This window comes from Zea mays, chromosome 9, assembly GCF_902167145.1.
Source record: "Zea mays cultivar B73 chromosome 9, Zm-B73-REFERENCE-NAM-5.0, whole genome shotgun sequence".
NCBI classification, from domain to species: Eukaryota; Viridiplantae; Streptophyta; class Magnoliopsida; order Poales; family Poaceae; genus Zea; species Zea mays.
Window position 1 is genome coordinate 106,419,690 of NC_050104.1, and position 11,615 is coordinate 106,431,304.

The 11,615-nt window shown below is 46.2% G+C and overlaps 1 protein-coding gene across 1 annotated transcript; it reads right to left on the minus strand.

The window, feature by feature from the left end:
• Positions 1-4,550: 4,550 nt before the first annotated feature.
• On the minus strand, positions 4,551-7,051 carry LOC103638801 (cytochrome P450 93A3). The gene is made up of 2 exons (XM_008661615.3): positions 6,093-7,051; positions 4,551-5,407 (listed from the first exon to the last, which is right to left on the minus strand). The coding sequence occupies exons 1-2, from the start codon at positions 7,029-7,031 to the stop codon at positions 4,727-4,729; spliced, it is 1,620 nt and encodes a 539-aa protein (XP_008659837.1). The 5' UTR covers positions 7,032-7,051; the 3' UTR covers positions 4,551-4,726.
• Between the last annotated feature and the right edge of the window lie 4,564 nt (positions 7,052-11,615).

The following is an 11,615-nucleotide window of genomic DNA, read 5'->3' on the forward strand; positions in this document are numbered from 1 at the left end:
CTTTTTCTCGTAGTCGTTGTCGTCGTCCTTTTGGGAAGAGGAGGACTCGTCGCTGTCGTCGTAGTAGACGATCTCCTTGATGCGCTTGTCTTCTTCTTCTTCCCATCTTTTCGTTTGTGGCCCGAGCCTGAGTCAGTAGGCTTGTCATATTTCGGCTCGTTGACGAAGGACTCCTCCTTATTATTGATCACAATCCCCTTGCCCTTAGGATCCATCTCTTCGGGCGATTAGTCCCTTTCTTGAAGAGAACGGCTCCGATACCAATTGAGAGCACCTAGAGGGGGGTGAATAGGTGATCCTGTAAAACTTGAAACTTAGTGCCACAAAAACTTGATTAGGAGTTAGCACCAATAAGGGCAAGTGGCTAGAGAGGAGTCTTAGCAAAACACAATGACCACAAAGAGATCAACACAGAGATGGCACAGTGGTTTATCCTGTGGTTCGGCCAAGTCCAATGCTTGCCTACTCCACGTTGTGGCGTCCCAATGGACGAGGGTTGCAATCAACCCCTCTCAAGCAGTCCAAAGACCCACTTGAATACCACGGTGTTTTGCTTTGCTTTACTATATCCCGCTCGCGAGGAATCTCCACAACTTGGAGCCTCTCGCCCTTACACTTTGATGTTCACAAAGAAGCACAGAGTAAGGGAGGGATGAGCAACACACACAAGACACAAAAATCACAGCAAATACGCACACACAAGACCCAGACTTGAGCTCAAAAGAATATCACGAGGTTCTCACTAGAACGGAGCTCAAATCACTAAGAATGTCGAACAAGTGCGCAAGAATGAAGTGTGAGTGATCAACAATGCTCTAATGATGCTTGGTGTTCTTCTCCATGCACCAAGGGGTCCCTTTTATAGCCCCAAGGCAGCTAGGAGTCGTTGAGAGCATTTCAAGAAGGCAATTCTTGCCTTCTGTCGCCTAGCGCACCAGACAGTCCGGTGCGGATCTCTTTCCTTATTTGGCGAAGCCGACCGTTGCATATTCCTAGCCGTTGGCGCACCGGACACTGTCCGGTGCACACCGGACAGTCCGGTGCCCCCTTCTGACCGTTGGCTCTGCCACGCGTCGAGCGCGGTTTCCACGGCCGACCGTTGGCCTGGCCGACTGTTGGCTCACCGGACAATCCGGTGATTTATAGCCGTACGCCGCCGTTGAAGTCCCGAGAACAGCTAGTTCACAGATGCCAGCCTGGCGCACCAGACACTGTTCGGCGCACCACCGGACAGTCCGGTGCACCCAGACTGAGCAGACTTTGGCTGAACAAAGCCATCTCTTTTCCAACTTGATTTCTCCTATTTTCAGCACTTAGACACAATACATTAGTCTCCAAAATAATGTACTAAGTCTTAGAAACATACCTTTTTACTTGATTTGCACTTTGTCCACCACTTGGCATAGATTGACACTTAAGCACTTGTGTTGGACACTAAATCACCAAAATACTTAGAAATGGCCTAGATGCACATTTCCCTTTCAAGGACTGCATGGGGCGGCCGGGGCCGGGCAAGGGGGCGCTGGACGGGGTGGCAGACGAGGTCACGCAGGGGGCACCGCCGGGGGCGGCCAGATGGGGCCGAGCAAGGGGGACAGGGCGGCGGGGCAGGGGGCGCCGGATGGGCCGAGTAGGGGTGTCAGGTGAGAAGGGAGGAGGGAAAGAGGGCAGGGAGGAGAGGGGAAACTCACCATGGGCTCGATGGACGGTAGCAACTGCTCACCGGGATCCACCCTAGAGCAGGGAGAGAGGTGGAAGAGGGAGAGGGAGGTTACTTTGCGCGGGAAAGAGAGTGGGAGAGGGGGCGCACATGGGGGAAGGGTAGGGGCGCCTGGTCCGGGCTGGACCGTGGGCCAGGCCGACTTCCCTCTACTCGATCTCGCCTGCTTCTAATCAAGATCATTCCGTGAATCGAACACCAAAACTAGACGAACGCATGCCTAGACACAACATCACACAAAATAAATATGCTCCGGCATGTTGCAACAACAATATCAACTTAGGTTTTGGTTACACGAGATACGAACACCATCCTCTATATTGCTTTGAAAATAGGAGGAAGGAGCAAAACTATAAGAGAAAAAGAGAGTAACGCCTAAATTTGGCGAATATTGGAGGAGAAAATTTATACCCCCCAAATTTAGGGTGTTACAGGATCACGCTGAGAGAAGGCATTGACTACCATGAAACCTTCTCACATGTATCAACGAAAGATTCATTCTGGATCATTATGGCATTAGTGGCCTATTTTGATCTAGAGCTCCATCAGATGGATGTAAAGTCAGCATTCCTAAATGGAGATTTAGCAGAAAACATGTTCATGGCACAACCAAAGGGTGTTGTTGTGAGCGGTAAAGAACACATGGGATGTCACTTAAGGAGGTCCATTTATGGATTAAAACAAGCCTCATGCCAGTGGTACATCAAGTTTGATCAGACTATCAAAAAGTTTGGTTTCGAGAAAAACAAGGAAGACAATTGCATTTATGTAAATTTTAAGAAAGGAAAGTGTATCTTCATTTTTTTGTAGGTCGATGACATACTCTTAGCTAGTAGTGATAAAGATCTACTGGCAGAAACAAAAAGGCTTATTTCCTCGAATTCGATATGAAAGACATGGGAGAAGCCTTCTATGTCCTAGAAATAGAATTTCACAGAGATATACATAAGGGAGTATTAGCACTCTCATAGAAGTCATACATAGAAAAGTACTAAAGAAGTACAGTATGAATCAGTGTAAGGCCACGCCTGTGCTAATAGTCAAGGGTGATAAGTTTGGGAATCATCGATATCCCCAAAATCAGTGTCAGAAAGATTAGATGAAGTTAGTACCATATACTTATACTATCGAAAGCATTATGTATGCTCAAATATATATTTGCACTGACTTAGAATTTACTACCGGGATTCTTGGGAGATATCAGATCAACCCAGGCATAGAACACTGTAAAGCAGTTAAGAAGGCTCTAATGTAACTCCAAGGTACTAAAATGGTCTCATGCTAACATACAGAAGATCTAGTTCCCTACGAATAGTTGGCTATGCAGATGCTGACTTAGGAGGTTGTAGAGATACATCGAAGTCTACTTCGGGGGTATGTATTTACACTCTCTAGGGGAGTTATTTCTTATAAGAGTTGCAAACAGACAGCGAGAGCATCGTCGACAATGCACGCTGAGTTTGTAGCCATGCATGAGGCAAATGGGCAGGCAATATAGATGAAGAAATTCGTACACGAATTAAGAGTGGTTGATAGCATAGACCGGCCACTGAGAATTTACTGTGATAATGAGCCAACGATATTTTACTCGTATAACAACAAGTCATGTGGCACTGCCAAGTTCATTGACATTTAGTGTTATGTTGTTAAGGAGTAGATCAGGATCAAACCATAAAAATTGAGCATAACAGAAGATAGCAGATGCTAGCGGATCCGCTCACAAAAAGGTCTTCCACCCAACGTGTTAAGACAGCACGTAGCCGACATGGGTTTAAGGGAGTGCCTATGATCTTGAATCACAGGGGCTACAGATTGCAACCTAGTAAAGTATCCTTTCGTTTTGAAACAGTGAAGCATGTTGTAGTCAATGAGTGCGATGATACTTAATCGGTCATTGTCATGCATTGGTCTCTATGTGTAAACTTGTCAAGGGATGAAATTCAGAAAAGTTGAGTATAAGGAATGTAGAGAACAAATGGGAGATTGTTGGGTGTGTCCTTTACAGTTGGTCATTAGTGACCAGATTGAGCTGAACCTACCTATCCACCTCCTTAATAATTGGGCCCTTGATTGGGAGGGCTCACGCTGACCTCGGTTGGAGCCTCGGTCAAATGACACTATATAAAGTATTAAGAGGACGCAGAAAAGACTAACGCTAGTATCTCGCCCCGAAACCCTAATCCTCACAGAGGTCTCGTCGCCTAAGCGTCGGAGTGTCTAGAAGAGCGACAACCCACAATGGTGCTTGTTGTTTCTCTTCACGGCAACAGAGGTGACGCCGACGACAACGACAACTCTCCACCACCACCTTGTAGGACGCGTCAACAACAACAATGAAGGTATGTTTCCATATTCCTCTCAGTAGAACAAATCTACTCGTCATCAAGGATTTATAGTTACGAATTGGTATTCTAGAGGCTTAGGAATCGATCCTAGGCACCATAGACTCTAACATGCTTCTACCAGGCATTGAGGCTCGCTCATCCGCCTCGGCGCCAACCACTTCAATGGGACCCTCTCACCCTAGAACCACTAGCGGAGTCAAAGCCCGGACATGTACCTGGGCATGGCGGGTTGTGCCTCTGTCACTGCTTAGATCCCCGAACTTAGCATTCAATGTCACTTGGTTTTTTAAACTTGGTATGTTGTGTTACTTGGTCTCCCGAACTTTCATTAGTACATTCTAACGTGGCACACCACATTAGCATCCGGTTTGAACAAACCTAGTTTTGGATGAGTCGGCCAAGTTTCATCACCCTAGTTCGAGAGTTCGAGGACCCGAGTGACACATCATGTCTAGTTCGATAATCTCTAATGCATTTTACTCAGATTTTTCTAGCAAGGCCATTGGAATAAAATTTATGATCAATAAGTTTGTTCTGGAGCACACGAGATCAATGAAACAGCAGAAACTTTGCTTGCTTACAGGTTAACAAGCGACGCGTAGTAGTAAATCGAGCTCAGCACCTGACGGACGAAAGCCGCAGCCAGTCAGCCACGTTTACATCACACGCCCGCAGTTTCTTCCACGCCGTTATTAGCGGCGGCGGCGGGAACCGGCAGCGGGTGAAGCCTGGCCTTGACGGTGCAGACGAGCGGGCGCTTCCGCGGCAGCGTGAGCCCGGGACCCTCCTCCATGTCTACGGGCGCGCCGCCGACGGGCGTCCACTCGAAGCACTGCAGCATGGCCGCCAGCGCCGCCTGAACCACGAGCATGGCCAGCGACGCGCCGGGGCATATCCGCCGCCCGGACCCAAACGGCAGCAGGTGGAAGTGCTGCCCGCGCACGTCCAGCCCCGCGCTCTCTCCTCCCCCTTCCTCCTCCAGGAACCGCTCCGGCCGGAACGCCAGCGGGTCCGGCGCCCAGGACGCCGGGTCGCGCCCGATCGCCCACACGTTCACGAACACCGTCGCGCCGGCCGGCACGTCGTAGCCGGACACATTGCAGGGCGCCATGGAGCGTCGCACCACCAGCGGGCCCGTCGGGTGCAGCCGCAGGGTCTCCTTCGCGATGGCCTGCAGGTAGGGGAGCCGTGGGATGTCCGACTCGTCGGCGAGCCGGGACGCGCCCACGGCGGCGTCCAGCTCCGCCTGCGCCCGGCGGAGGACGGCTGGGTTGTTGATCAACTCCGACAGCGCCCATTCCAGCGTGATCGTCGTCGTGTCCGTGCCGGCCGCGAAGATGTCCTGCGAGTATGATCCAACGGCAAATAATTTCTGTTTCATCACCGCGAGTAGAGTTGTCCAAATGGGCCGCCCGGCCCGGCCCGGCCCGGGCCCGGTGAAGCCCGGCCCATTTTGGGCCCGGCCCGCCAGGCACAAAACCGGGTCGGGCCGTCTAGGCACGCGGGCTTAATTTCCTGTCCGAGCCCGGCCCACAACGGGCCTAAACGGGCCGGGCCGGCCCGTTTAGCCCGAAAAAAGCGGGCTATGCGGGCCGGTAAGCACGTTTTAGTATAAAAAAAGCGTGCTTAACGGGCTTAGAGCTAAACGGGCCGTGCCGGGCTAGCCCACCGTGCCTAGTTTCTTGTCCGAGCCCGGCCCGCTTATTCGTGCCGGGCCGGCCCGGGCCCGCATAGAATCGGGCCGTGCCGGGCTCGGACCGGGCTCAAACAACGGGCTTCGTGCCGGGCTCGTGGGCCTCGTGCTTATTGGACATCTATAACCGCGAGTCAAAAACAAATATAAAGAAATATTTTTTTTCCTTGTTCGTCGCTTAACCCGGTGCTTGATTGGATCTGCGCAATAATATATAATAACAACTACAGTATGAAAAATATTGTTGCAATGAATAATCTATCTATAATAATAATGCATATGTATATATACTAGTAACATGTATTATACAGCATCATATAATGGATGGACGTACCAGCATGAAGGCCTTGATGTTATCTCTTGTGAGCCGCATCTCGGCACCTTCGTCCTCGTGCATGTCAAAGAGCATGTCAAGCAGGTCCTTCTTGTCCCCCTCGCCGGCGCCGTCCGCAGACGCCTTCCGCCGGCACCGCCTCTCGGCATCCCTCGCCGTCAGTATCCGCTCCATCATGGCGTCGAACTTGCGGTGCACCGCGTCGATGCGCTTGCCCAGGCCCTGCACGTCCCAATGTTTGAACATGCCGATGTAGTCCTGCAGGTTGAACGTGCCCGTCAGCTCGGCGGTCTCGGCGACCAGGCTCCTCATCTCCTCGGTGGTGCTGTCGTCCCCGGTCCACCGCCGGCTCATCACCATCCGCGAGATGATGTCGCCCGTGACGCCCATGAGCACGGCGTCCACGTCGACGGCCGCGCCGTCGCACGCGCTCCGGGACAGGGAGCCCACGAGGCGGGACACCTCCTCGCGGCGGACGTGGCGGAGCCGCTCCAGCGTGCGCCCGGCAAGGAGCTCGTGCACGCACGCGCGCTTCATGAAGCGCCAGTAGGGCCCGTACGGCGAGAAGGAGAAGTCCTGCCCGCCGTACGTCAGGCGGTGCACCGCCGTGGGCTTGGGGCGGTCCAGGAACGCGGCCTCGTGGGTCTTGAGCACCTCGCGGGCGGCGTCCGGGGAGCAGGCGGCGATGGCCGGCATGGAGCCGAGGCGGAGGTACAAGAGCGGGCCGTGGCGGGCTGCCAGGCGGTGCAGCGCCTGGTGCGGGAGCGGGGCCAGGAGGTGCAGGTGGCCCAGGACGGGCAGAGCGAACGGGCTCGGAGGGAGCCGAAGCCCGCCACTGCTGCGGCGGCGCAGCACAAAGAAAACGGTGAGGCCGGCAACGAGGAGGAGAATGGGGAGGCCTGTGGGGTTGATGAGTTCTCGTGCTGTGACCACTTCCATGGTGACTCCCTCTCTGCCTGCCGCTCAGAGTTGACCAGTGAGCTCAAGCCGCTATTTCTCTTATCAGATCACGCTAGTCCCTGGTTGTTTATATAGTGCTTATCTTTTATAATAATAATAATAATTGTTGTTGTTGTATATATGATTATATGTGTAAAGTTTTACTACTAATTTAATGAGTTTAGAGACAATTGGTTGCCTGTTGGCAGCAGATGCCTTGACCTGCACCCTCCAGAACCGACAACCACACAGGGCCAGATGCCTTGCATGTGGGGCCAATTTCGATAAAGAGCTTCTTTGAATATACAGGAGATCTGAATCCAAATATGTGGAATCTAAACTAAATTCTAAGATATCATTGCAATTATCAAGTATGTGATCCTATCATATGGCTTTAATTTACATCTTAACATTCTTGATTAAGGACCGTCCAGTTTTGCTACTGTAGTTAAATATCTAGTTCCTTTTCACAATTTTATGTTTGAGATTTTATGATTACGGCCTGCGTTTCATCAAGAATAATCTGCGGTTTCGTCGGTGCATTTTTTTTAGATTGAAGTGTTTGGACGTAACTAATGTTATGGTTTTCAATATGCCATGGTATTGCTAAAAATGTAGTATTTTCAGAATTTTGAAAACTCTACTATATCTGTTTCTAAACCATAGCTGTGCACATCAATGTGTTTTAAACTAGAGTTTCGTAGAGGGTGTTTGAATACTAGAGCTAATAAAAGATTGCTAGTTAAATTAGCTAGCTAATAAATAGATAGATAATTGTTAGTTAATTTACTAAAAATAGTTAATAGTTAGACTATTAGTTAAACTGTTTGAAATGTCTTTATCTAATTTTAGCAGCTAATTATTAGCTCTAATGTATTAAACATGGTCTTAATAACACAATATCCAAACAATTGGAGCATCAATGTGTTCTATTGTCATCTCACCGGACACATGGCCTAATAATCATATACGGTGTGATTGATTGCCGCATTTTAGTAGCCTGGTTCGGCTTGCACGTGAGGACCCATGCTCATATGGCCAGGTTAGCTTCATACAGTAGACTATTGTTTGGTTGTTTGCATTAGTGTATTCAGGTTAGATATAACTCTTGTTTGGTTGGCCATATTAGAACAAAAATATGATAAAATAAATAAATAAATCTTTAAAATTTATATGATAAGTGTACTCTAGTTTTGTTAGTAAAAATATCAAGAACATAGATCTAAAGTCAGTTTAGTTATTAAACATTTTAACTAAGATATATGATAAAAAAACAAAATAAAAAAATATTTTAGGAACTCGTATTCAGGCTCTCATATGCATGCATGCAGCCTGCATCCGTAGCGACGCTCCTCAGGCGCGTACGATGGGAGCCTGGCTAGGAAGCAAATATTGTATGTGTGGATCCTGGTTGATGAAGGAACCAATCAAGTTAAGCTTTGAGGATCCGCAGCTACAGGTGATCGATACATGCAAGGAACCAAATATACGGACAGAGTGGAAAGATTCAACGGAGAGTGATAGGCAATAATATTAATACAATGCAGTCACCACCTTTTACTCTGTACGAACCTGCGAGGCATCTATCTTTACAACATCAACATGAATTAAACTTTGCGTTAGCATTTTGACCGGGTAATAATATAATGCAGACACTCCTGTTCCGGCAGTACGCAGTATCACCAACGTCTTGTCTTGTTTGTTGCGGAGCGGAGGCCGGCTGCAAAGGCCGGCAGCCCGGCAGGGTATAAAATATAAAATTGCAAGTGCAGGTAGCTAGGCCGTTTCTTAAGATGAACCTTGGCTACACGAAATTTCAGGAGACAATTGAAATTTTGGGATTACAAACATGTAATGCCATTCTAAATAATGTTTCACGAAAATGGGACTAGAAACATCTTCTAATTAATTATACTACCATTTATCATATTTGTTTCGTTTTTTCTAATTCATCTCCATGTATTTGTGGTCTAGCTAGGAGATACTGTTGCCCCCTCACTTAACAGAGAACTGGTTGAACTGTGCTGCCATGGACGCACTCCCGAGCTACTGCTATATGAGGCCCACCGCCCACCATCCATCCGTAGACAGCACTGCCCTTAACAGATGAGCGCCGGCATGGAAACGTAGCCCAGCCCCGGCCATCTTCAGCAAGCCGCAATTAGAGATGGCAATAGGTAAATACCCACCGGTATTACTATTCCATACATATATCTAGATAAAAAAATAGTCTAGTCGGATCATCCATACTCATAAAGATTAAATATTTACATTATACGAATGTCAAGTATATTCATCTAAATACTGTTACAAAAATTCTAGCATCACTCAATCATCTATTCAATAACATCGTAGATAATTGGATAAAGTAGCAACACTAGGATATTACCACATAACACATTACATGTTCCATAACATGGTCATCAAATAGTTGTTAAGCCTCTTATGACATTATAGCCCAGAAGATTGTTAAATTGTCAAAAGAGATGGATGAATAAAGCCTAAATTCATGTTTTTGGGCTAAGTTTATATAGGATATTTTATACACACGGGTTAACAAGTATGGGTGAGGGCGGAACGTTCTAATACCCGTTGCCCGATAAAAGACTCACGTGTACAACATTTAGCCATATACCACTACCGGAATCGTGTTCTTTGCCGAGTGTATTAGACACTCGGCAAAGGACACTCTGCAAATACTTTATCGGCAAAGGGTTCTTTGCCGAGTACTTTTTTCGGACACTCGGCAACGACTTTACCAAGTGTCAAAAAACATTCGGCAAATTAAGAATCATTTTTTAAAAAAAAACAGCAAAATATTTTTTAAAATTATAGAAACTACTCTCCAACCCTACCTATTATTACCTTACCCATTGCCCTATCATGTTTTGTGAATGGTGAGATTCGAACTCACAACCTCTCTCTCGCGCATACCCTCCTATACCACTACACTACTACACCAATTATATCTATATTACGTTTTTATTCCCCATGTACTATAATAAGATTAATTTGATTATTTAAGGCACTAAATGAGTTCATTTAAAATGTGACCAACTATAAAGTTGCATAACTTTTTGAGATCTACAAGTTTTATTTGTATAGTTTCTACATCCGAGACCGTTTACAAAATTTGAATTTTAAATTTGGAAACTTCACACGAATTTTTCAATGAGAAGATGATTTCAAATCAAAAGGTTGTTAATTACAAAGTTTCATTACATTTCAAGACCTACAACTTTTATTTTGGTGGTTTTTTCATCCGAGATAGTTTGAAAAATTCAAATTTCAAAATTCAAACAAGTTTTGCATAACAAGATGATTTCAAACCAAAACATTGTCAACTACAAAGTTTCATAACTCTTCAATACCTACAACTTTAATATTGGTGGTTTTTTCTTTCGAGGTTGTTTTCAAAATTCAAATTTTAATTTTTTAAATTCAGACGTAGTTTTCGTTGACAATATGACTTCAAATGAAAAGTTGTTAACTACAAACTTCTATAACTTCTCAAGATCTATAAAGTTTATTTTGGTTGTTTGGTCATTTGTTCATCTCACATGATGGTTCTAACAATATACACAAATTCTATACGTCTCTCTCGTAGTTCCATAAACTACGAGAGAGATATAGGTTTTATGAACAAATTTATTTTTATTTTGTCATATGAAGAAATGTTCAATATATAAATTGTACATCATGATGAGTTATACACATTTGTAGTTGAAAACTTTTTCATTTGAATTAATTACTGCTTTAAAATGTGATTTTTAAATTGTCTTTGCCTAGTGTTGGAAAAAAGCACTCGGCAAAGAGCTCTTTGCCGAGTGTCAAAAAAGACACTCGACAAAGAAATTCTTTGTCGAGTGTCAAAAATAAAACACTCGGCAAAGAGCTTCTTCGCCGAGTATTATCTTTTACCGAGAGTTTTCGAGTGCCCGAAAAACAACACTCGGCAAAAAATTTGGCACTCGGCAAAGAGCCAAATTCCGGTAGTGTACATACCCCTAATAGAGTAAGTACTCATCATGTATTGGGTTGCGGGTACCCATTGTCATCTCTAGCCACAATCAACCCTCCCCACCGCGCCCCTCGCCGCCGTGGTAGGCCTGCAGCTCGCAGCTCAGCCGAATTGGTCGTGGATGCCATGTCCTTAGCAACAAACAGATATAGATGTCACCAACATGTTATGGAGGGATTCAATTGGGCACATGTAAGCGATTTAGGTCATGTTTGGTTTGCTGCCTAACTTGCCACACTTTGTCTAACTTTTTCTACCTAAGGTTAGTTCTTCAATTCGAGTGACTAACCTTAAATAAAGTGTGGCACGGTTAGCCGTGAACCAAACAGGCCATTAATCTAGATGCATATTGGGCTCATGTAGCTTGAAATTCCTATGTACGGTTAGCACAGAACAATGTATACATCGGTTCTCCTGTTTAACCACAATCAAGTATGGCGTGAGCAAGTTCAGATGACACAAAGTTGTTCTTCTATGTTTGGTGTGGTCTTCAAAACATTGGGTGCATTTAAAGTGCAAACCTTATCATACGAATGGACACTAAGATTATCTTATACTACTTT

Excerpts from the sequence above, each read along its gene's own strand:
- LOC103638801 (XM_008661615.3), bottom strand. The coding sequence starts at position 7,031 with ATGGAAGTGGTCACAGCACGAGAACTCATCAACCCCACAGGCCTCCCC. Across the intron at positions 5,408-6,092 it reads ACATCAAGGCCTTCATGCTG|GACATCTTCGCGGCCGGCAC; the intron begins GTACGTCCATCC and ends TCATACTCGCAG.